Source organism: Cornus florida, unplaced genomic scaffold (genome assembly GCF_030987335.1).
Source record: "Cornus florida cultivar Cherokee Brave unplaced genomic scaffold, ASM3098733v1 CherokeeBrave_3.0.0_Hap2_Chr08, whole genome shotgun sequence".
NCBI lineage: Eukaryota > Viridiplantae > Streptophyta > Magnoliopsida > Cornales > Cornaceae > Cornus > Cornus florida.
Window position 1 is genome coordinate 16,311,352 of NW_026775578.1, and position 26,996 is coordinate 16,338,347.

At 39.6% G+C, this 26,996-nt stretch overlaps 1 protein-coding gene and 1 pseudogene across 1 annotated transcript; both read right to left on the reverse strand.

Annotated features, from left to right (window-relative positions):
• Positions 1-576: 576 nt before the first annotated feature.
• LOC132269784 (protein NRT1/ PTR FAMILY 8.2-like) lies at positions 577-3,376 on the reverse strand (annotated as a pseudogene).
• Positions 3,377-20,259: 16,883 nt separating this feature from the next.
• On the reverse strand, positions 20,260-21,336 carry LOC132269786 (protein NRT1/ PTR FAMILY 8.2-like). Its single transcript, XM_059771028.1, has 4 exons — positions 21,250-21,336; positions 21,127-21,145; positions 20,979-21,016; positions 20,260-20,460 (listed from the first exon to the last, which is right to left on the reverse strand). The coding sequence occupies exons 1-4, from the start codon at positions 21,334-21,336 to the stop codon at positions 20,260-20,262; spliced, it is 345 nt and encodes a 114-aa protein (XP_059627011.1).
• Between the last annotated feature and the right edge of the window lie 5,660 nt (positions 21,337-26,996).

Consider the following 26,996-nt stretch of genomic DNA (forward strand, 5'->3'; position numbering starts at 1 on the left):
TGTGCACTTCGGCTGGAAGTATTAGAAATTAGATTAGTAGTTGCAGAGAGTCGAAATCCGGTACTCCAAAGTTCACCAAAGACACTAACTTACTGGACTATCGAGGTATCAACCATCATGATAGATATAAGATGACTCATTTAGAAAATATAGGATATTTCACCATTTTAGGTCCATTTACGTGAGGGTCAAAAATCTTTCTAGCATCCTGTTATTTTGCGATGCCCAATAAAAAAAAAATTATTGAATTGATGTCAATCTTTTTCCACCCACGTTTAAAGTGCACCGGGGAGATGTTAGTTCTATTAGTGTTGTCTCCGATAACTTAAAAACAAGTCATTCACATATTTCACTTCAAATTTAACTATGATACTTTTTTTTGTTGTGTGTTTCCTTTGGATTCAGCTAATTGACTTTGTTTCGTAAAGAAATTAGAAAACCAAAAAACTTATTGGGCTGCTTTGAATCCAAACATTAAAAAGCCCAATTTGTTCTTTGAATATATCACGTTTTTCCTTTTTAGACAATTTCTTAAAGTGGAATGAAATATGTGACGAATGTGCCCCGGGCAATGTTGATATCAAATATAGATATTCTGAAACAGAGTATTATTATTATATTAGCAGAAACGACGAAATTCAAGTGTACAAACAACTTGCTTTCATGGTATCGCCTCTTGTGGCGATTAACGAAATGTGCTCACCGCCCTTTTATACAAGTACAAAGAGAAAAGTTCCCAAATTAAGCACACAAAAAGAAATGGAGGTGACCATAATTCAAATTGTCTGTTATCAAACCAAGCTTCCCATTCTCAGTACTAATTGTTGTCACAATGGTTACAAGTAAAGAGCTAGCACAACAGTGGTGAGCGAGAGAGCAGGACACAAATTTCTCATGGCATCAGGCGGCTTGCTCATAGAACAACTCCAACTGTCTCCGCACACCCTATGAGAAAGTACGGTGGAACTTCCCAAAATATCGACATGGGCATTTCAATGAGTTCATAGTAGTTGTGCCTTCTTACCATTCTAAGTCTAATGAGCTCCAAAATCCCCACAGATAGCATGGACAACAAAGATATGACAAGGCCAATGCCCAGGGAATATTCTTGTGACCGGTGAATTTTCCGACAAATGGGACGATGATTCAATCATAAACCGAGACCCAGAATAGGGACACACTAAGTGAGTCAAAAATGTTGAGTGTTGCTGGTGGGATATGGAAGCTATAGTTGCCAACGCGAGTATCCATTCTCTCACCCTGCAACACAAACAAGTTGTTCATTTGACTTGTACATGGTGGCAAAGATGACACTGGTAACCCATACAGGAAGCATTCTTATGTTGGCTTTTAGCACCTCAACTTGGGTGACTGAGCAAAGTTATTCATGCGTTTATCAAGTCCTTTATATGATCTAATTGTATTTCCACTGCTGCTTTATCAAAGAAACTGCATTTACAAGATTTCGTAAGAGACTGTTTGATTTCACCGTGGTAGCATTTACATGACACATATTTCGTAAGAGAGTCTATTTACATTCATGGTATAGTCCTTAAGCATGTTTAGTCTGGATACAAGTAGCTGTATTAAAACAATGATACTATCTCAAATTTTTATCATATTTTTTCAGTTGAGTTTTATTCCAACTAAATTTCACGTCCAAATGCTAATATGAATTAATAAATAAATGCAATAATTTTGATTGATACAAACTTTTAAGCAATTACAGATCTCTAAATATTTATTTCGTGAAGCATCACTTATTCAGCAATTCAATTTGAGCTAGTCTATTAATCCTGAATTAAACTTTGTTAAACCAAACGGAACCATTTGCCATGTCCATGAATTTTGACAGAAATCATCTGGTGTTGGGACACTTACCTAAGATCTTTTGTGTGATCAAGCTTGCGGCTTCCATTGATAGAAAAGATTCTGCATCTGTCATCTCATACAAAACAGACTTGTCTGCAGGCACATCAATTCAGTATTTCCACAAGGATGCCACCAGCAACTGAGCTATGTGTGTCACAGGTCTGCCTCCAGGTTTCTGGTTATACAATCTAGTAACTGAAAAGATGCTCACTACCGCAATCGCCATGGCCACAGCTGGAATGCCGAAACCCCAGCCCCACTCCACCCCACCCCACATTATCTTGAATCCAAACCAGAAGTTGAAGAAAGAACTTGTGTTTTTCCTCAAACTCATCAGCATCATCAGACTGATCTGCTCCAAAGAATGAGACACACGGCTTTATTCCTTCAGTCCCTAGAGCTATAAGGTAAAGTGCAAGGAAGCTCGCTGCCAGCAAAAAATGGAATCAAATAGTGTAGTAGATTAATAATACCAGCCAGCAAGATTCAATGGCTGAAGCCATTAAAATCAGCAACGACAAAGTTGATAATCTTCGGTGGTCACGAAGACATGGAGAGCACAGAGAGAAAGTGGAAGTAGTAATAATAGTTGGTCGAGAGAAAGGAAGTGTTGTGAACAATATTAGGAGACGAACAGAAACATGAGCAAGCAAAGTCAGAAACAACACCTTTCTTGGAAAGATTGTGAGCCACAAGGACTCTGTAAACACTAAAAAAGGAGTGAATTACTCATCTCCATGCTATTTGATCTCATATAAAAGAGAGCATCCAACAAATTATCTCTTTTGCCAGCATAAAAGACACAATAAACTATACTAACGAGCCAATAATCTGATTTTAAAACCTTTTGCTTGGATAAACAAACTACTAGTGGCAGTGTGTTTGCACTTTGCAGCCTTGTCATCAAGAGATTTGAAAAGGGCTCGAATTTACGAGTCCTTGAACCACCATTAGCATAAACGAAGAAATTCAGACAAGTGAAGTAACAACTTGCTTAAATGGTATCGCCTATTGTGGCCATTAACAAAGTGTGCCCATCGCCCTTTTATACGTGTACCACTTTGCTACAAAGAGAAAAGCTCCTAAATTAAGCACACTCGGCACAACCAAAAGCCACAAAAAGAAACGGAGGTGACCATAATTCAAATTGTCTGGTATCCAACCAAGCTTCCCATTTTTAGTAATAATTGTTGTAACAATGGTTACTAGCAAAGAGCTCACGTAGTAGCGAGAGCACAGAACAAAAACTTCTCATGGCATCAGGAGCTTGCTCATAGAAGAACTCCAACTGTCCAATGAATGTGAAAACCTCCGCACACCCTATGAGAAAGTACTGTGAAACTTGCCAAAGTATTGACATGGGCATTTCAATGAGTTCATTGTGCCTTCATACCATTCCAAGTCTAATGAGCTCCAAATTCCCCACAGATAAGCATGGAAAGATGAATATGACAAGGCCAATGCCCATTCGCTGGAGTTGAGTGAAGCCATTCTTGCGACCCATGAATTTTCAGACAAATGGGACGATGTTTCGATCATAAACTGGGACCCAGAATGGGACACTAATTGTGTCAAAAATGCTGAGTGCTGCTGATGGGATATGGAAGCTAGAGTTGCCAATACAAATAAGTTGCTCATTTGACTGTAAACGGTGGCAAAGATGACACCGGTAGCCCATACAGGAAGCAATCTTATGATGGCCTTCAGCTCCTCCACAGGTCACTGAGCAAAGTTTCGATGGGTTTATCGAGTCCTTTATACGATCTAATAGTATTTCCACTGCTGCTTTATCAAAGAAACTGCATTTACAAGATTTCGTAAGAGTGTGTCTGATTTCAACATGGTAACAAGACAAAGGAGAGGGACGGAGAATATGAATAATCTATGTAGTAAGCATTGTATATTACAGGGTTTGAGATGAGTTTACTGATAAAGTAAAACGGAAATAATATATATGTACCATAAGGTGATGGGTAATGGTAAAACTGATTTTGAACGAGTCTATTTACATTCATGGTATAGTCCTTAAGCACGCTTAGTATGGATACAAGCACTTGTTTCCATTAAAACAATGATACTATGTCAAATTTTAATCATATATTTGAAAAAGAAAGATTCGGTAGTAATACTACCAAATATTATTAGTTGTAAATATAATATTTGGAGGATATTTGTTGTAAATAGAATATTGGTCAATGCTGTAAATTAGGGAATTATTAATTAGACCAGCTAGCTATTGTAATCAGTTTTCTGATTTTGTACTTGTATTCTCTCTTATAAAGAGAACCCGTGTAAACTTGTGAATATTGTGAGCTAATACAGAAAAAGGTTTAGTCAATATTTCTTTCCCTTTCAAGTTTATATGGTATCAGAGCCACCTTAAGAAATTCGGGAAAAAAACAAAAAAAAAAAACAAAACCTAATTTAATGGTGACAATTATTTACGGTGGTCCCAGTCCGTTTGGATGTATATCAGAGGGCAAGAAAAGATCGGGTACCTGAAGGGAGACAAGAAGGCACTAGCATCGAAGGATATTAGTTCCATGGTGATGACTTGGCTCGTGAACTCCATGGACGAGGATATTAGTTCCAACTACATGTGCTACTCCACGACCAAGGAGCTCTAGGACAACATGAATAAGATGTACCATGATTTGGGAAATCAGTCTCAGGTCTATGAATTGACTGTAAAACTTGGTGAGATTCGCCAGGGAGAAGACTCGGTCACCAAGTATTTCAATTCAATGAAGCATCTTTGGCAGGACATGGATCTATTCAATGATTATGAATGGAAATCCACTGAAGATGCCAATCACTACAAACGGACCGTGGAGGTTCATCACATTTAAAAATTCCTTGCTGGGCTCAATGTGGAATTTGATGAAGTACGAGGACGGATCATTGGCGGGACTCCACTTCCTCCAATTGGTGAGGTATTTGCTGAGGTTCGAAGAGAAGAGAGCCGCGAACATGTAATGTTGGGAAGAAGACTACCAGCGGGCCTGTTGAGAATTATGTCCTTGTTGTTGCTAAGACTGCTGCTAATAAAGTAGTCAATTTTCAGCGAAATCCTGAAGAGAAGCCATGAGTCTGGTGCGACTTCTGCAACAAACTGCGCCATACTCGGGAGAACTACTGGAAAATCCACAGAAAACCAGTGAATTGGAATAGTAGCAAGCCTGGTGACAGAAATAAGCGTGCAGTTCCTTCTGCCAATGAAGTTGAGACAAGTCCCTTAAGCAAGGAGCAAATGGATCACCTTCTGAAGCTGTTGAAATTTAATTCCTCGTCTGGTATTCTTAGTGTTTCTCTTGCACAAACAAGTAGTACACTTAATGCCCTATCTTGTTGTTTAAATTATGCTCCATGGATCATCGATTCTGGAGCCTCTGATCATATGACCAGCCTTTCCAATCTTTTTAGCACTTACTCACCATGTTCTGGCCTTAAAAAAATTAGAATTGCATATGGTAGTTTCTCACCTATTGCAGGAAAAAGTTTGATAAAATTATCCAAGAATATAGATCTGAAATCTGTTCTCCATGTCCGTAAACTAGCCTGTAACCTTTTGTCTGTGAGTAAACTAACCAAAGAATCTAATTGTCGTGTAATTTTCATGACTGGAGCTCGGGGAAGAAGATTGGAAGTGCTAAGATAATAGATGGACTTTATTACTTTGATGGTGACTTCTCCAGTAATAAAAAGGCTCAGGGCCTTAGTAGTGTTAGTTCTAATTCTGTTTATGAACAAATAATGTTTTGGCATTTAAGACTAGGACATCCTAACTTTCCATATCTTAAACATTTGTTTCCTACTTTATTTAAAGGTTTGGATTATTCATCGTTCTATTGTGAAAGTTGTTGCTTATCTAAGAGTCATCGTACTATTTATTTGCCAAAACCTTATACTTCTTCAAAACCATTTTATTTAATACATAGTGATGTTTGGGGACCTTCAAGAGTCACTACTATCTCTAAGAACAAATGATTTGTTACTTTTATAAATGATCATACCCGTTTATGTTGAGTTTATTTGATAAATGAAAAGTCTGAGGTTGAAAAAAAATTTAAGAATTTTTATACAATGGTTAAAACTCAGTTTCAGGCAAAAAAAATTCACACCGATAATGGAACCGAGAATTTTAACGAAATTTTGGGGAGTTTTTTGAAAGAAAAGATTATCAATCATCAGTCTACTTATGCGGATACCCCTCAACAAAACGAAATTGTTGAAAAAAAAAATAAACATTTACTTGAAGTGGCTCGTGCTATAATGTTTTCAATGAATGTTCCAAAATATCTTTGGGGGGAAGCTGTTTTAACAGCTTTGTATTTGATTAACAGAATGCCTACAAAAGTAACTTGGTAAAATTGGCGTACTCAATTTGAGAGCCTGACTATCATTATATACAAGAGGAAAATTACAAATATGGAAAAAAGAATAAAATCAAATCAAAATAAAGAGAATAAAATCAAATCAGAATAAAAATAAATTCCCTAAAAATTAGCCTATATTGAAGACCCAATAAATCTGCCACAATCATTGAGTCAACTTATAGATATGATTTCCAACACTCGCCCTCAAGCTGGAGCAAATATGTTGACCAAGCCCAGCTTGACTATGGAAGACTGGAGAAGAGAAGGCCCAACAGACTTTGTGAACACATCTGCAGTCTGTTCTGAAGAAGGAACAAAAATAGGATTAATGATACCTGATCGAACGTTCTCTCGAATAAAGTGAATGTCTACCTCAATATGTTTTGACCTTTCATGTAAAACAGAATCGGAAACAAGCATAATGGCTGATTTATTGTCACAAAACAACCTTGAAGAACCTTTCTGTACAAGACCCAACTCTCCCAAAATTGATTGAAGCCAAAGGAGCTCACAGGTACCTTGACCCATAGCTCAGTATTCAGCTTCAGCAGAGGATCTAGAAACAACAGCTTGCTTCTTACTCTTCCATGATATGAGATGATTACCATAGAAAGTACAGAAGCCAAAGGTAGAACGTCTATCTGTCTTACATCCAGCATAGTCTGCATCAGTAAAGCATGAGAGTCCAGACTGATTTCCTGAGGCATAGAACAGACCAAGACCAGGGCACGACTTAAGATACCTCAAAATATGGTAGACTGCATCTATATGAGCTGAGCGAGTGGCATGCATGAATTGACTAACCACACTAACAGCAAATGTCAAATCGGGCCTTGTGTTAGTCAAGTAGATAAGACGACCTACTAAACGTTGATACACGGATGGATCTGGAAGTAATTCCCCTGACTCAACAGAGAGTTTGAGATTGGGGTCCATAGGAGTGGAAGTAGGTCGACGCCCAAGCATGCCAGTATCTTGAAGAAGATCCAAAACATATTTCCTTTGAGATAAAGAAATTCCACGACGGGATTTAGCAACCTCAATTCCAAGAAAATATCGAAGAGGACCTAAGTCCTTCACATCAAAGGACTTTTGAAGATGAAGTTTCGCCTGAGCAATCCCTGAAGCATCATCACCTATGATAATGATATCATCCACATATACCAATAACATAATGCAACGACCATCAGAGCGACGTCGAATAAAGCAAGTATGGTCTGAGTAGCAGCGCACAAAGCCCATAGATAAAACAACATCGCTGAAACGACTAAACCAAGCTCTAGGAGATTGCTTCAGACCATAAAGAGACTTCCGTAGCCTACAGACTTTCCCAGCATACTCCCCCTCAGCCCGAAATCCAGGGGGTGGATCCATATATATAGTCTCAAGTAAGTCTCCATTAAGAAATGCATTCTTGACATCTAACTGATGCAGAGGCCAAGAATGGGCAGCAGACAAGGAGATAAGCAGTCGCACAGACGTCAACTTAGCCACAGGAGCAAAGGTAGCACTAAAGTCTTTGCCCGGAATCTAAGTAAAGCCTTTTGCCACCAACCGAGTCTTATACCGATCAATAGAACCATCGGCTAAATACTTCACATTAAAGACCCATTTGCAGCCAACCGTTTTCTCCTCAGCAGGTAAAGCAACAAGTTCCCATGTATTATTATGGTGTAAAGCATCCATTTCTGTTGTCATAGCAAACACCCAATTGGGATCCTGGAGGGCCTCTGACACAGATCGAGGAATAGAAACGGTCCCAATCTTGCCCAGGAAGGATTTATATGCACCTGAAAGACCATCATAGGAGACATACTAGGAAATAGGGTGGTTGGTGCTACCAGAAAAGCCATACCAATTAGGAGGGTGACGATCACGGGTAGGATAACGGGAGGTATGCTCAGGAATTGTAGAAGCAATAGGAGAAGGAGAGTTACCTAGACCCGGTTCTGAAGATGATTCTGGCAGGGGAGGTTGAGTGCGATGGCAACAAGAGTAGACCCGCAAAGGTGGAGGGGAACCCTGCATGGATGGAGAAGGAGATTCCAGGATAGTGTGATTTTCAAAGAGAGGAACAGAACGGGCAATAGGAGAAATCTCCTTCTCCAGATCACAAGAGAGAGAATCCTGTACCACAGAATTAGTACTATAAAAAGGAGCAGTTTCATGAAATGTCACATCAAGAGAATGATACATATATTTGGCCACAAGATCATAACAACGATAGCCCTTTGACATAGCAGAATACCCCAAGAAAATACACCTAATAGATTTATCATCAAGTTTATGACAAGAAGGACTACGGTTATAAACAAAACATGTACAGCCGAAAACACGAGGCAGAAGGTGAAACAATGTATAATCGGGCTGGAGAATCTGAAGTGGGGCCTTACCACCCAAAACTCGACTGGGAGTACGATTAATCAAAAAAGCAGCTATAAGAACAGCCATGTGCCAATAGAATTTAGGCACATGCATACCACTCAGAAGACATCGGACCACAGACATAAGATGCGGTTTTTGCTTTCAGCCATGCCATTTTGCTCAGGAGTATAGGGGCAAGTGAGTTAATGTAAAATCCCCTTTCTATTAAGTTCAGACCGGAACTCATTCGAAACATATTCTCGTCCATTATTAGAACGAATATTACGGACAACAGTGTTATACTGGGTTTTGATCATTTGAAGAAACTGGGTAAATAAAAGAAACATCAGATTTCTTTTTCAATAAATAAACCCAAGTACAACGAGAATAATCATCAATAAATGTCACATAATATCGATATCTAGAGAAAGCAGTAACTAGGGAAGGGCCCCAAACATCATAATGAATAAGATCAAACATACTAGGAGCACGACTCATATGAGAAATATAGCTAGTTCTAGTATGTTTAGAAAGCTCACAAACTTCACACTGAAACTTATGGTCCTTACATGCTTTATTTAACGAAGGAAACAATAGACATAGATACTGAAAGTTTACATGTCCCAAACGTGCATGCCACAGACTAAAAGTGCGAAAAGAAACATCATAAACACTAGAAGTAGGTAGGACAAAAGCTTGAAGACTCGTTCCTGGTGGTTCCCCAAAGTAGTAAAGCCCATCACGCTCATAACCCCTACCAAAAATCCTCTTCGAACAAAGGTCCTACAACAAACAGTGATCTGGTAAGAATATACCTGCACATTGGAGGTTTTTTGCAAGCCGACTAACAGATGAAAGGTTAAAGGCAAATTTGGGTACATGAAGGACAGATGAAAGAGTAATATCAGGAGACAGACAAACATCACCCTTACTGTGAATGTAAGATGTAGAGCCATCCGCAAGATACACAGATTAGGTAACAGGTATGACATTAGAAGAAAAAAGTGATAACTCACCAGTCATGTGATCATTGGCCCCAGAATCCAAAACCCAAGTGGGCTGCTTGGCCTTATTATGAAATGCAATAGGAGTACCTGTAGCAATAGTTGCAGTGGGAGCAGTTGAAGGAGCACTAACTCTAGAAGCAAGGGAGCCAAGTTGGTCCTGGATCTGCCCAATCTAAGATTGAAGCTGGCTCAGTCCAGGAAATACAATAGATCCACCAGTAGTAACAGGAGTTTCTGCAATAGCCGCAGTACGAGAAGAACCAGTTCCAAATAAATGGTTCCTAGAAAATTTTTGCTTCAGTTCAGGATGAAGTTTGAAGTAACGAGCCTTAACATGTCCAACCCCTCCACAATGGTGACAAATAATCTGACCTCCAGAAGCTCGTGATCCAAAGTTGGCTGCAAAAGCCATACTATCCCCAGAAGGCTCAGACACTGGTACAGGAACAATTGAGGGCTGAATTAAACGGTGCCTGCGTGCTTCGCCATCAACAGTAGCAAAGGCTTCCAACAGGGATGGCATTGGTGATGCATTCAAGATCTGAGACTTTAGTTGTTCAAATTCTGGACGCAATCCTATCAAAAATTGATAGGTATGCTGACGATCAAGACTTTTAACAAGAAGAGAGGCTGCCTCAGAAGGAAATTCACTGAGAGGCTCATATTGAGCTAGTTCCTCCCAACGAGATCTCAAATACCCAAAATAATCAGCTACAGACAAATTCAGGCCTTCCTGCGAGACCTTAGCAATATCTTGGTATAATTCAAAAATACGAGCATCATTCCTAGAATGAGCATACATTTGATTCAAAGCAGTCCACAAGTCATTAACAGAGTCATAAAACATGAATATATTATAAATGCGTTCCTCCATAGAATTAAACATCCATCCTAAAATGGTGCAATTGTCCATATCCCACTGAGCATATTTAGGATCTTTAATATCTGGCATCTTTTCAGTACCCAAAATCCACCCTGATTTGCCTTTTCCACCAACATAGAGGCGGAGGGAACGAGCCCATGATGCAAAATTACGGCCATTCAACAGCACACTAGTAACTCGTTAAGCCGGTGTGTGTTGCGCCGAAAAGAGAGTTTCTTTATTATTACTTGATTCAGCCATAATATTAAATAGAACAATTCAATAGATTACCAATAATTTCAAATAAAGGAGGAATAAACCTGATTTTGATCAAACCAAGAAGCCGGAGACACGGCGGTCTGATCCGAAAATGCTGCCAAATATCCCGGCAGCCCCAAAAAATTACAAACACGTCTTCTGACCCTTAGTGCATGAAAAAGACTAAGAGAATACCCCTACAGGGATCGAACCTAGAGGAGATTGGCTCCCCCTAGGATTGTCGCAACAGCGGCCTGAAAAAGAGAGAGGGTCTGTGAAATAAAGAAATAGGGAAGGGGCTGTGACGAGATAGAGAGAGAGATTAAAAGAGGCTGTGAAAGAGAGAGGGTGGGGAGGCGTAGGTTTGAGGCTCTGATACCAAAAAGTAACTTGGTAAAATTGGCGTACTCAATTTGAGAGCCTGACTATCATTATATACAAGAGGAAAATTACAAATATAGAAAAGAGAATAAAATCAAATCAAAATAAAGAGAATAAAATCAAATCAAATCAAATCAGAATAAAAATCAAATCCTTAAAAATTAGCCTATATTGAAAACCCAATAAATGTGCCACAACCATTGAGTCAACTTATAGATATGATTTCCAACACCTACACGTACTTTAAAATATAGCATGTCATTACAATATTTCAAAAAAAAAATTCCCTTATCAAGGGTATACTCGAATTTACCTCTAAATGTTTTTGGCTGCATAACTTTTGTTCATATACCCAATAATACTCAGTCCAAACTTGATCGTCGAGCTGAGAAGGGATATAAGTGCTATAATCCCCAAACAAGAAAATTTTATGTGAGTATGGATGTCTCTTTCTTTGAAAATAAATCTTACTTTCACAAAAATTCTCTTTAAGGGAAGAATGAGGTGATGGAAGAAAATTTTTGAGATTTATTTCCTACTCATTTACCAAATGTGATTTTGACTACTTCACCTCATCCTACTGTTATTCCCGAAATTCAAAGTCGGAAACGATGTGATAAAACCAATGAAAACAATGAAGGGAATCCTAGTCACACAGTGTCAAACATTACTATATCTGAAACAAGGGAAGAATCACTACAACCAAGCACAAAAGTTAGAATGTTTCGAAAAAAAAATTCCCTTATCAAGGATATACTCGGATTTACCTCTAAAGGTTTTTGGCTGCATAGCTTTTGTTCATATACCCAATAATACTCGGTCCAAACTTGATCCTCGAGCTGAAAAATGTGTTTTCATAGGGTATATGTGTTTTCATAGGGTTGCTGCTACAACCGGGCACAAAAGTTCTCAATACCGATCCTCGGGTTTATACTCGAAGAAGACCTCCTCAAAAGAGTCAAAGTCAACCTATTCCGCTTGGAAATGATCAATCTCGACCTCCGGAAACTGGACCTCTAGATATCACAGGTAGTTATGTTCCTAACTCATCTCAGTTCCTGTTGCTTCTCCTAACCAAGAACCATTAGACCTTGATATTCGAATCAAATATCATTGGGCTTTTAAATATTCGAATCAAATATTCGAACCATTAGACCTTGCTTCTCCAGATTTTTTTTTTTTTTTTTGATAAGTAAGAATTTATTAAAAACGCTCAAAAGGGGAGTGGAACCCAAAGAAACAAAACAAAAGGCCAAAGGGCGCCTTAGACCTTCAGAGAGGCCAAAAAAACAATAATTTCCTCCGTAGATCTATAATCTCTCCCTGAAACCCAACAAAAAAGAGTAAAAATAATAGAGAACTTAAGCATAGAAACAAACATCTCTTTTCCATCAAAATATCTCCTATTTCTCTCGAGCCAAATACACTACCAAATACAAAGCGGCGTAGCCCTCCAAGCATCTTGAATGGAAGCCCCAACGGATACGCCTCTCCAAGCCTCAATCAACCCTCCAGAAGAACAAGGCATAGCCCATTGGACCCCAGATAAACCAAGCATCAAATCCCAGCAATCTCTGGCCATGCTACAATGTAAAAGGAGGTGATCAACTGACTCCTCATTGCACATGCACATATAACAACGATTGATCACCACCTGATTCCTCCTTCTCAAATTGTCCTGGATTAAAATCTTACCTAGGACTAAGGTCCAAGCAAAAAAGACGACCTCGCGGGGAGTCTTGGAACGCCAAATAGACTTCCATGGGAAGGGGTCTTCGTGACGAAACGAAAGGCATCTGAAAAATGACCTAACCTCAAAACGGCCTTGCGAGTTAGGAACCCAGAACCAATGATCCGACTCCCCAAAAGAGATCACCTGGCTATACAGAAGCTCCAGAAAGCGAGAAACATCCTCGATCTCCCAATCCTGGAAATGCCTCCTGAACTGAACATCCTAAGTCAGTCTCTTGTTATCAAGATGATAACAGTCAACAACCATGGCCTGTCGGTGAGAAGCAATCCTATAAAACCGTGGGAAAGCGAGAGCAAAATGGCGTTCCCCACACCAGAGATCCTTCCAAAAACTGATCCTCCTTCCATCTTTAATTCGAAAGCGAATATGCTTGCAGAAATCATCCCAACCCCTCCAAATGAAATTCCAAACTCCCACCCCCCTTGGGCCACGCCTCGCCAGAGAGCACCACCCACCACTAATTTCCCCAAATTTGCTCGCAATAACCCTCCTCCAAAGCCAATGCCTCTCTATCCCAAACCTCCACAGCCATTTACCAAGGAGAGCCTTATTAAAAGGCAACAACCTCCTTAACCCTAAGCCTCCAAACCGAATTGGACGGCACACTTGATCCCACCGAACCAGGTGAAACTTGAACTCTTCTCCTCCCCCCCCCCCCCCCGGGCGGAAGTTGCATTGCAATCTTTCAATTCTCTCAGCCACTAAAGAAGGAATCTGAAACAGAGAAATCAAGTAAGTAGGAAGGCTAGAGAGGGTGCTCTTAATCAAGGTAACCCGACCCCCCTTAGACAGATACTGCTTTTTCCAACCCGCCAACCTCCTCTCGAACCTATCCACAACCGGATCCCAACTCCCCACACATCTCGAAGGGACACCCAAAGGCAATCCTAAGTAAGAAATGGGAAAAGAGCCAGTCAACATCCAAGGATTTGCGCAAGCAGCTCAATCTCAGGAACATCCCCAACAGGCACAAGAAGACTCTTGCCAACATTAACCTTAAGGCCAGAGACAACTTGAAACCAAATCAAAACGCATCTCAAGTGCCTCAACTGGGACGCATCCGCATCACAAAACACAATAGTATCATCCGCAAACATCAAATGTGAGACCGCCAATTGACTAGCAACATCCCTGCCCACTCGAAAACCTCTCAAAAAACCCAGTTCCACAGCCCTCGTCAGCAATCTACTAAAAGCCTCCATCACAAAAAGGAACAAGAAAGGGGAAAGCGGATCCCCTTGCCCAAGCCCATCGAACTAGAGAAAAAACCCGTCGGAGCTCCATTCACAAGGACAGAGAACCGAGCGCTAGAGATGCAAAAAAGAATCCATCTCCTCCACCGCTCACCAAAACCCATTCTCTCCAACAGGTAGAGAAGGAAACTCTAGCTCACATGGTCGTATGCCTTTTCAATATCCAGTTTACATAGAACAACCGGAACACCGCTGCTCAAACAAGAATCAACACATTCACTAGCAATAAAAACTAAATCCAAAATCTGACGACCACCCACAAAGGCATTCTGAGAGTCAGAAATGACGCCATCCATCACCTTTTTCAACCTAGAGGCCAAGACTTTCACGATCAACTTGTAAAAACATCCCACCAAACTAATAGGGCGGAAATCTCTAACATCCATTGCCTCTCCCTTCTTCGGAATAAGAGCAATAAAAGTTGCATTCAAACTTTTCTCAAAAGAGCCCTGCACATGGAAAGCATGAAAAGAGCCCATCACCTCCTCACAAACCACCTCCCAACACTCCAAAAGGAACCTCATAGTAAAACCATCGGGTCCAGGGGCTTTATCCCCATTACAACTCTTCAAAGCAGAGAGAACTTCCTCTTCTAAAAAAGGCTCTTCCAAAACAGAGCACTCCTCTCCCGAAATAGAATCAAAGTGAAGCCCATCAAGCAAAGGACTCCAACCTGCTAATTCAGTGAACAACTTCGAGAAGTAGTCAGAAAAACTCTTACAAATCTCCTCCTCTTTAGTAATCAACACCCCATCCACCCGAATCCTCCCAATGTGGTTGCTCCTTCTGTGAGCATTGGCAAGTCTATGAAAAAATTTAGTGTTATTATCACCTTCCTTAAGCCACAGAGCTCTAGATTTCTGTCTCCATGAGATCTCCTCCATGACAGCAATCTCAACAAACTCTGTTTGACACTGCACCCTCCTAAGCTTCAACGGAACCGTCAATAGACCTATGTTCTCCATCTTATCAATATCAGCAATCTCAAAGAGAACCCGATTCTTCCTCCATACCAAATTACCAAAAGCCTCTTTGTTCCAAACTTTGAGATCATTCTTCAAAAAAAGCAACTTGCTTGCCAAAGAATGACTAGGAGTGCCAGCCACTCCGTACCCCACCCACCAGGATCGGACTCGCTCCAGAAAACCTTCAGCCCGGAGCCACATATTCTCAAATCTAAAAGGAGATCTTCTGCTACGCAGCCCGCCACAATCTAACAACAACGGAACATGGTCAGACAGAGGACACGCCAAAGTGGCCTGAACAACATCAGAAAATTTCTCCTCCCAATCACTCTACACCAAGAATCTATCAAGACGTGAAAGAGACAGAGGAAAATGTCCACTGGACCACGTGAAAGGCCCACCCACCAAAGGCAAATCAAGCAAACCAAAAGCATCAATAAACTCTGAGAAGGCCATCATATCAGCCGTCCACCTGCCCCCTGTTGACCTCTCAAAAGGGGAACGCACCACATTGAAATCCCCCCCGATACACCATGGCAGCGACCATTGCCTACGAATCTCCCCCAGCTCCTCCAAGAGCAAATGGCAATCACGATCCTCCGTACGCCCATAGACTCCAGAAAAAACCCAACGAAAGCCATCCTCCACCATGGATAAAACACAGGATGTCGAGAAGAGCCCAGCCTAAGAGTCCAACAAAGAGATCCATCGGACATCCCACATGATCAGGATACCATCCGAAGAGCCAATCGCATCCAAGGCAAACCACTCCACGAATCTCCCACCCCACAAACTTCGAACAATCACATTTGACATCGAGGCAATCTTGGTTTCTTGAAGACACACTAGATAACCGCCCGCTTTCCGAATCACCGATTTCACCACTTTCCTTCTAGCCGGGTCGTTGAGACCCCGGACATTCCATGAAAGATTTTGAAGCTTCATAGGGAAACAGTAGTGTTAACCGTCTCATCCCTCCTTCCACTGGCCTTCTCCCTAGCCCCCCTCCTCCTCCTTTCATAAGTAACGAGAGTCCAAGTCCCCTCCTCCTCCTTTCATAAGTAACGAGAGTCGAGGGACTTGGACTCCCTTCCTCCTCTCTTTCCACTGGAACACTCCCCCTACTATCCGTTCTAACCGCAAACTGAGCATTAAGAACATCAAGGAATAAATCTGTCGCCTCCTCCATCCGACCCTCAAAAGACACACCCAAAAGAGAACCTATCTCAACTCCCTTTTCCTTCATCCATTCATTCTCCAAATCAGCCAACCCTGCATCAAATCCCATCCCTTCCACAGAATTCCAATCCGGTCTAACAGCAGCCAAAGGTGTAAGCAAATCAACATCATACTCGCATCCGAACCATACCCAAATCCCCATGAACAGAGGAACACGACCCATCCTCCCCATACTCAACAGATGACAAAGATGGAGAGCAGCTAGAAAGTGGGGTCCCAAACACCTCATCAGCCAAAAGATCATTCTGTTCAAAAAGAGAACCCTTTGACACAAGATGAGCCCTCAAATCGTTCAAGAGCACAGCAGCTGAAGCATCGTCAATCCTTATCTTCACATCCCGGCCCACACACAGAGTAATTCCGTCACTGCTAACATCACACAACCGAGAGGGACCCATCACAACACTACCGTCTTCACCATGTCGTTTCTCAAAAAGGGGCACCGGCTCCCTTTCAAAAATCGGAGACAAGCATTTTGAAACAGAAGACACCACTCCTTTTTTCGGTACCAAGCTTCGTCGTGATACCCCGCAAAGGTGAAAAGAGGAAGAAGAAGGTAGAGAAGGAGAAGGATCAGGCGATACAAAAGACATACCCGATCCAGTGTCAATCTGCGAAACCGGAATCCACTTCTGCTTTTCCTTTCTAGACCATCTTTTGTGAAGAGGGGGGAGAAGCACTTTCTTCTTCATACGATGTCCCTGCAAATGCCCCTTAGGACGACGATGTCTTCTTGAACCTTCTGGGAAATCTTTGGACGGATGAACGTCGTCTTCCACAACATCACATAAAGGCCCGTAGCGGTTGTCCAATGCTGGCCAGAAAAAACATTAGAAGAACCCGATCCTCCCTTCAATTCACAACCCAAGTTAATTGAACCTTGGCCCAAACATACAACATCTAAAGAGTGGGCCGCTCCACCTCCATCCGGATCACAAGAAGACAATTTACCTTCATCAATCAATCCAGGCTCGCCAACCATAGGCCCACCAGAAGAATATGGGTTCGATCTAGAAACCTTGACCACCGGCCCATTATTAGGCCCAACCACCGATTTATTACCAAAATCAGCCTTACAATTGTTCGGAGCCTAAGGTTTTGAAAGAACAGTGGATGCAACTGTCATCCATTTTGAACGGCCAAGTCCTCTGCGCCAACCACGTGTATGGCCATCCATGTTCCCCTTCCCATGCGCTTGATTGACGTGAGAAACACCATGGTGACGCTCCTTCCTCCACATCTGCGTGAACGCCGGCCGGCCAAACTCGATGAGACCACCACCTTTATGCCTTTTCCGGTATCTCTCTTGCCGTCGAAGATCAATCCCATCCGAAAAGCCTTCATTCCTTCTTTGAGTGAATAATCTTCTAAAACATTCCGAGTTTCGCTTCCAAAGATCGTCCCTCCATTTCTCCCATCTCTAAAACTCAGCCAAACCTTTCTTCCCCAAAGATTCCCACCTTAACCATTTTGTCTCCTTCAGCAGATGCGAACCATCACCTCCTTCCAAAGTATCCGTCGTCGGCACAAGTTCAGGAGGCTTCTCTTCCCACATCTTCACTTTGTAGCAGAGACAATCATCGTGAATGAAAACAAAAGGAGGACAAGCCTTGCCATCGGACACTGTGATGCAAACCCTTTCAGCGTGAATTGCTTCATCGGCATCCACCCAGATGAAACCACCACAAAGATCACCGACCTTCACAAACAGGGCATGACTCCAAAGATGGAGAGGGAGACCATACATCGTTACAATCTTCAGTCCCTTATCCTTCAAAACCTCGGAACACCCCACCCTAAAACTCCAAGATTCCACTCGTAATGTGGCCGTCCCCCAATCACGTCGACCTTCTTTAAGCACACGAGAAGCCTCCTTCGAAGAGGGGAAGTGAAATAGCAACAAAGAATCTGGTAGAGGAGAAACCACAACACCAGAAGAAACCTTCCAAACACGTGAAGCCCAATCCGCGATTTGAGCCCTATCACCCACATCCTTGTCGAACTTACCCACCAAACATGATCGAAGGTCCTCTCTTCTTCTTCCAACCGAATCGTTATCCAGAAAAAACGAATGCCCTCGATAATTGTTTGCAGATCTAACAGTTCCGCCATGAAACAGATGGGGTAACCTCGCAACATCCAAGAACGACTTCATTTACCTGTCCTCGGCCTACAGTACTTCTTACAAATATCCAAATCCAAAATATCCCATTGCCAAATACCTTTCTTATGAAAAACTCTCTCATACTCATAGGGCTTTTACCTCAAAAATCTCACACTTGTTTGTCCCAAGAAACATTCAGGAAGCTCTTGATGATCCGAATTGGAAGTTAGCAGGATGGAAGAGATGAATGCTCTTAGAAGAAGTGGTACTTGGGAGGCAGTTGATTTACCTAAAGAGAAAAGAACAGTAGACTGTAAATGGGTCTTTACTGTGAAATGTAAAGCTGATGGTAGCATAGAGAGGTACAAGGCAAAGCAAAAGGGTTCACCCAGACCTATGGAATTGATTATCTGGAAACTTTTGCTCCTGTACCCAAGATAAACTCAATCAGAATCTTGTTATCTTTGGCTGTGAATTTTCAACTGGCCATTACACCAGTTAGATGTAAAAAATACCTTTTTAAATGGAGATCTTGAGGAGGTCGTCTTTATGAATCTACCACCTGGATTTTAGGAAAAATTGGGACCTAATAAAGGCTGTAGACTGAAAAAATCTTTATATGGTCTCAAACAGAGTCCCCTAGAGCTTGGTGATTTGGGAGAGCTGTAAAAAGACTTGCAGCTAACTTTGAGATCAAGGATTTGAGTGCATTAAAATACTTTCTTGGAATCCAAAGAAGGTATATTTGTGAATCAAAGTAAATATGTTCTTGATTTACTTAGTGAGACAGGTCTGCTAGGATGTAAACCAGTCAAGACACCCATTGAGCCCAACCTTAAGCTGCAACCTTCTAAAGATGAAGAAGTTCTAAATATAGAGCAGTATCAAAGACTTGTTGGAAGACTGTTCTACTTGTCACATACACGTCCAGATATAGCTTTTGTAGTCACCATGGTTAGCCAGTTCATGCATTCACCTGGACGAGAACACTTTGATGCAGTCTACAGAATTCTCAGATGCCTAAAGGGGGCCCCTGGAAGAGGTCTACTATTAAAAAACCGTAGGCATTTGCAAGTTGAAGCCTATAATGATGCGGATTGGGCTGAGAGTGCTGGTATGGTCAACTTCTGGCTACTGCACCTTTGTTGGAGATAATCTTGTCACCTAGCAGAGTAAAAAACAGAATGTGGAAGCAAGAAGCAGCGCAAAGGCCGAGTTTAAATCAGTTGCTACTGGAATTTGTGAGGTGTTATGGATTAAGAGACTATTGGAAGAATTAAAGGTCTCTAATCCGTTGCTTATGAAATTATACTGTGACAATAAAGCTGTTATTTCGATCGCTCACAATCCAGTACTTCATGACAGAACAAAGCACGTGGAGGTAGACAAACACTTCATCAAGGAAAAGCTCGAAAACGGATTGATCTATATGCCGTACATTCCTACTACCGAGCAAGTTGCAGATGTGCTTACAAAGGGACTTCCTACAAAGGTGCGTGATCAAGCTTGCGGCTTTCTTTGATAGAAGATTTTGCATCTGCCGTCTAATACAAAAAAAACTTGTCAGCAGGCACTTCAACTCAGTATTTCTTTAAGTATGCCACCAGCACCTGAGCAATGTGTGTTAGAGGGCTGCCTCTAGGTTTCTGGTCATACAATCGAGTAACTGAAAAGAAACTCACTACTACAATCGCCATGGCCACAGTTGCCGAAACCCCAGCCCACATGATTTTGAATCCAAACCAGAAGAGAAGAGGCAATGAGTGCTTCAACATTTATTGAAAAATAGAACTAGTTGAAGAAAGAACTCGTGTTTTTTCTCAACCTAGTCAGCGTCGTCATCTGCTCCGAAGGATGAGACACAAGGCTTTATTCCTCCAATCCCCAGAGCTTTATTCCTACAGTCCCCCATAGCTATAAGGAAGCACACTGCACTGTGTCTAAATGTGGGGTCGCAAGTATCATTACCATAACAGGTTGGTTTTATGCGAGGAATGGATGCTGGCAATGTCAACAGTGTCATTCCCTACATGAAATTGGGTTATTTCAGCGTAATATAGCAAGAATGTACTATTCAAACCAATGTATGTTTTTAAGACTAAGCTAAAATTTCTTTCTGCATTGTAATCCATGAGGCTGAATTGAGCGGATGAAGTAAGGAGGCATTCCATTTAACTGCTAATAGTCATAGCCATTCGACTTCGTTTTTGGTACATTAAGTTAGTCAATGATAATTTCAAAAACCAATTTTGTATGAGCCTGGATTTTTCTTATGCATCTAAAACAAAGCTGTCAATTTTAACAAAAAATGTGCTCTTCTTTCACACATCATTTTCCAACAAGGTTCATATATATATCTATGTGTGTGTGTGTGTGTGTGCATATTTGTACGCTTCTTTATGGTGATACAAATTTCTACACATATTGCTATAGAAGAAGAAATATCCGATGTCATTTTAAATAACCCCATATGGATTTCCATAGGTACAAGACAAATTACCAAGCTGATATTTAAGTCAATAAAGTTTCACAAACATAACTTACCATGATGATTGAGAAGCAGGCAATTGTCCAATATCTTCCTAGATATATGCATCAGCCAGAAATGCTCCTATTAGTGGTAGCACTGTGCTGGTTCAGATGATGCTTGAAATAAAGCACCACATTGATGCTCATTCCATAGTACGCTGACCTTTCACAGCATTCATTTCCTGCCAATCACCAAAAAGTCTATAAAATTTTTGACACAAATTTCAAATTCTTTAAACTTGAGTAACTGATGAATAAGATGCATACCTAGAATAAAGGGACATACCTTCCATGTTCCTGTTTTCTTCTTATTCGTAAGATTATTTTTGTAATATACCGTCCCATCTTTCATATAGATATCATCTTCTGCCATGCTTACTCATCTTTAGTATACATCTTCTGATATGGAAGTCTAGAAACTGCTATATGCTTGATTTAGTATACTATTTGTTTGGAAAATTTACTCAAAAGACATCATCTTCTGCCATGCTTACCTTCTCATCTTTAGTATACATCTTCTGCTATGGAAGTCTAGAAACTGCTATATGCTTGATTTCGTATTCTATTTGTTTGGGAAATTTACTCAAAAGACCGAACAATAGTGTAACTCGAAAAAGTGCTAAAACTGCAGTAAATGTAGAACAATAAGGCATGAAAAATCTCCATCAAGGCAATAATGCAACAAGTTAATCAACTACCAAAAACAATACATGAGAAACATAACCCAATTTATCAACAATATATATAGCTACACATTGGGCATAAACAAAGAAAATTCATTCAAAGAAAATTCAAAATCCATGAAAAAATTCGAACAACTATTTGATTCCTCTGCTATATGTGCTAAGAGGAGAGGAGAAAAGAAAAGAAAAGAAAAGAAATTTTTGGCAGATTAAAAAAAAAATTTATTCCCAGTTTTATATTCTTCTTTCTTTTGGCAACCATTAGGTTCATTCATAAGATATATACAACTGAAACACAAATTGAAGGCACAATACAAAACAATATAGAATATAAATAGCCATATACAAATCATTCAGAGTTCTAACCATCATCTCAGAGGCTCAAAAATTCCAAAAAATAAATCTGGGAAGATAACTTGGAATAAATAAATGGAATGAATTCAAATAATATACAATTCTAACAAAATGAATTATTTTGAACAGGCGAAAAAAAAAACTTTATGCATTTTTCACATGAAAGGTTTTTGTTTTCTCTTTTCACTCAACTTGAAAGCATAATGAAAAATTAACTAGATAAATACAGAAATAAATAAATACATAAGGTGGAATGAAATAATATGAAGTTTAATATACACTTGAAGCCTTAACCCAGTTTTGCCTCATCATAGATCTGATGACTTCAAAGACAACCCACTTGCTTTTGAAGCTCACACAAGATGGATCTTTTTTGGTCTCTGATTTCTTATTTGTGCGTGTCTGTATATTACAGTATTTTGGAACTTGAATCTTTGACCATCTAGCATACACTACAAATGAGAGAGAGATTTAAAGAGAGAGACTTTGTCAGTTTTAGTGTGATAAGTCAACAGATCGAATCATTAAGCACCAACTGTGAGTAAGGGGCAATACCACTAAGTCTACTATACAACGCCCACGTGTCACTTATAATATGAAATGTACCTCGAATTTTGAACAAAACCAGGGTGACCTATTTCATCACAAAATTGAGGAATCAGAAAGTGTAATATTGAACTTCACGGTGTGGATGGATAAAAAATAAAATAAGAAATTGATTTTAGTGTGATGAGATGAAGCCCAAATATGCTTCAAATCATACCTTTGCAATGTCCCCAATCACAAGGAATGATATTGAAGATCACATTGCAAATACAGCAAGGAATGCTGCATTTCTCCAGTAATTCATAAAAATAAAAAATCGCATGAGCTCTGCCTTTGCTGGACCCAAGAAAATATACTACCTTACTCATGTTGTCTCCCGTGCTTTAATCTATTGCTTTGGTGTTTTGTGCAGAATACATGAGGTACGAGCCAACCATTAAATTGACAAAAAAATACTATAATATTTATTATTAAGAGTAGAAGATTTATGGATATATTGGTTTAAAAAAATCAAATTTAATATAATTACAAAAATAAACAAATAAGCATATGTCCTTCTGTCGATGCAATTTTACCACGTCAATCGTCAACAAAACAAAGCACATTTTTATTCAAAATGATTGTCAATCAAATTACTGCTAATGGTGCTGGTAACTTGGTGCAATTGATATATACCTGCAATGCTGAAAAGACAAATCTATTAAAAAATAAATAAACTAGTCATATTTTATGTAAAACAATGTTAAAAAACTAATAAACATGTTTGTAAAATGAGCACCCTGCTTTGCAATGCACAAAAAGATATGCCCATGTGGAAATACAAAGAAATCATAAACTAAGAAATGGGGCAAATTATGAAGACCCAAGTTAGGAATCGGGAATGAGCTTGTTTAGAGCACATAAAGCACTAATAACGAAAATATGCAACATATAAGCCCATCCACCTCCCATAATTTGGTTCCATGTCAAAATCCTAGAATGATGACACTTCTAGAATGGATTGTTATAATTCTGCCTCTTGATAAATAAAATTTAAAATATGGACATACCTGCATCCTCATGCATCAAAATACAGATGTTCATTTTTGAATATAGGTGTTCGCCAAGACACTTGGAGTGGTGCAACAAGTCAAGTTAATGCCAGTTCAAGAGGAAAAGAAAAAAGAAAATAAAAGGCATCCATAATACAATTTTCTAGTTTCTATTAAGAAAAATAAAAAAGTGTTACGATCACGATCACCGGATTTCAGAACAAATTCTTACAAAGTTGACTGGGTGCTTTCTTACAAAGTTGAATGGGTGCTTCAGGAAATTCACAAAAAAAGTTAATACTACACATCATGGATATACATTTCCTAAGAAATAGTTAATACTACACATGATGGATATACATTTCCTAAGAAATCCTTGATAGGAAAAAAATCCAGGAAAAAAATGACTCAGATTCCAAATAGTCCTAGGCAAACAAAAATATATAATAAATAATTAAACTAAATAAAAATTTAAAAAAATTAAAATTCATCATACCTTCAACGCATTGTTTCCCCGAGTCATTCTCTTTCTCATCAATGTGCGGGCATGACTCCCGGAATGGTTCGCAACATCCTTAATAAATTTCTTAAACTTGATAATTATGGTGAGGAAAGTAGGGGTTGGGTTGGGATTGAAAATACAACACTTCGTGAGCAACAGAATCTTGTCCATCTTTAAGATACCGTGTGATCACATCTTTCCAATCATCTTTTTCACAGGTATACTTCAATTCGCTGATATGAAGATAAACACTACTGATGGATCACGTTTCTCCAAATAATGCACAACTGTTGTGTACTATTTGAACCTTTCATTTTCAGTTAGAAAGACCGTATGATTCCTCAGATTTTTTTGTGCTATAAGATTAAAGCAATTCAATGAGAGTGGGATTTTAAAAAAAATACAGAAATGATATTATTCAATGATATAATTAGATAGCTCACTTGGTCATTCCCAAATTAAAGAATATAAAAAATGAATCCCAATCCAAAGGTGCACCTTCTGGTTGAGTTGGCCTAATCTGACTATTTAGAACCTTTTTGAGGTTCTGCAAGTCCTCCCTCTTCAAATAAAGACTCTCTCTTTTATTTTTCGATTCAAACTTCTTGGAGACGGGAAGAATAAGATGCGTAGCGCTGGCTCTCATCACATATGAAGAGGGATCTGCTAGAGCCCAATGTGTTATCCCTTTCTCGTGGAGATATTGGATAGTATCCAATATGTTTCTGATGGAGTTTCTCCATAAAGGGATTAAGTTCAAATTGCCTAACTTATTTATTTGACATGAAGCCCTTTCTGGAGAAACTCCAAATAAGTTAGGCAATTTGAACTCAATCCCTGGAGAAACTCCGTCAAAAACATATTGGATACTATCCAATATCTCCACGAGGAAGGGATAACACATGGGGCAAATCCCTCTTCATATGTGATGAGAGCCAGCACTACACATCTTATTCTTCCCGTCTCCAAGAAGTTTGAATTGAAAAATACAAGAGAAAGTCTTTATTTGAAGAGGGAGGACTTCAGAACCTCAAAAAGGTTCTAAATAGTCAGATTAGGCCAACTCAACCAGAAGGTGCACCTTTAGATTGGGATTCATTTTTTATATTCTTTAATTTGGGAATGACCAAGTGAGTTATCTAATTATATCATTGAATAATATCATTTCTGTATTTTTTTTAAATCCCACCCTCATTGAATTGCTTTAATCTTATAGCGCAAAAAATCAGAGGAATCATCTGGTGCTTCTAACTGAAAATGAGAGGTTCAAATAGTATACAACAATTGTGCATTATTTGGAGAAACGTGATCCATCACATGTCAGTAGTTTTTATCTTCATATTAGCGAATTGAAGTATACCTGTGAAAAAGATGATTGGAAAGATGACACGATATCTTAAAGATGGACAAGATTATGTTGCTCACGAAGTGTTGTATTTTCAATCCCAACCAGATGATTGGAGAAACGTGATCCATTACATGTCAGTAGTTTTTATCTTCATATCAGCGAATTGAAGTATACCTGTGAAAAAGATGATTGGAAAGATGTGATCACACGATATCTTAAAGATGGACAAGATTATGTTGCTCACGAAGTGTTGTATTTTCAATCCCAACCCCAATCCCTACTTTACTCACCAAAATTATCAAGTTTAATAAAATTTATCAAGATTGTTGTGAACCATTCCGGGAGTCATGCGGGATTGGAGCTAAACAGTTTCTTGACATTGGAAGACATCGTATTTGTAGCTGAAACACAGAGAAGAAATTCAAACCCTAGAAAAGAAGTTTACTGAAACACAATCTCAATGTGAGTCAATCCGTCTTTTAAGGTTGTCAACCTGAATCTGATAGGGGTTGGCGCCCAATTTATTCCACATCTCTTTGACAAGAAAAATAAAAATAAAAAAATAGGTAAAATACCAAAAAAAAAAAAAAAACCCTTGAGCTATTGGGGTATTGCAACTAACTCCTGAAAAAAAAAAAAAAAACTATGAATTTGTTGCAATTTAGTCCATGACCAAAGATTTTGGTAATGGAAAAGCCAAAAGACTATTGTACCTTTATTAAAACGACACAGTTTAAAGCAAATGAAATCTTCACTTGATGACGTGGAAAGGAAAATCTAAAGGACCAATGAAAAGTGGACAAGAGGATTACCTTATAGTCGATTAAGATCTGAGAGTCACAAAGAGGAGTAGACCACGACAAGTAGAGAGAGAGAGTGATTAATCGACCACGAACAGATAATCATATGGATTAAGAGGTATAAGGAATCAATTTAGCGGTTTTCTAAAACTAGGTTTTCTAAAATAGAGAGGTGTGTTTGGCTGCAAGCCTGCAACGGTCATAACAAGGGCAAATTGGTCCTTTCAGATTTGTGAGGGTATTATTGTCCATCAAAATAAATTCCTATATCACGTGCTCAAATTAGTGTCCTTTTTGGCTGTATTATCGCCGGAGGAGGCAATCTGCAACAAATTTGACTAGTTTAGAGGGTTTTATGCATTATTTGTAGTTCAGGGATTGTTGCATGTTTACTAATAGTTTAGGGGTTTTTTTGCAATTTACCCTAAAAAATAAATAAAGAGAGGCCTGGACAGACGGCCTCTCTTTATTTGAAGATCATGGATCGAATGCTTATAAATCACCATGTTCGATATGTTGGATCATACAGAGGCCTGGACAGACAGCCACATAGCATACAGCAGAAACTCAGAAACCTGGTGTAGGATGAACTAAAGGGTATGTTTGGCACCCCATTTTGAAGCTTTAGTTCATAATGGCAACTTAACAGTGACTTTTCTCTCTGGCGGCTGATTCACGGCAGCATCAGAAGAGAGAGAGAGGATATGAGAGAGAAAATGTGGGTCTGGCAGATAAAAAAGTGGGTTAAGGTTTCCAAATAATTCACTTG

Bases quoted from the DNA above. Each gene is read 5' to 3' on its own strand.
- LOC132269786 (XM_059771028.1), bottom strand. From the start codon at position 21,336: ATGGCAGAAGATGATATCTATATGAAAGATGGGACGGTATATTACAAA. The intron at 20,461-20,978 runs GTAAGTTATGTT...AATTTCATGTAG, and splicing joins CCTGCTTCTCAATCATCATG to GGAATGACACTGTTGACATT.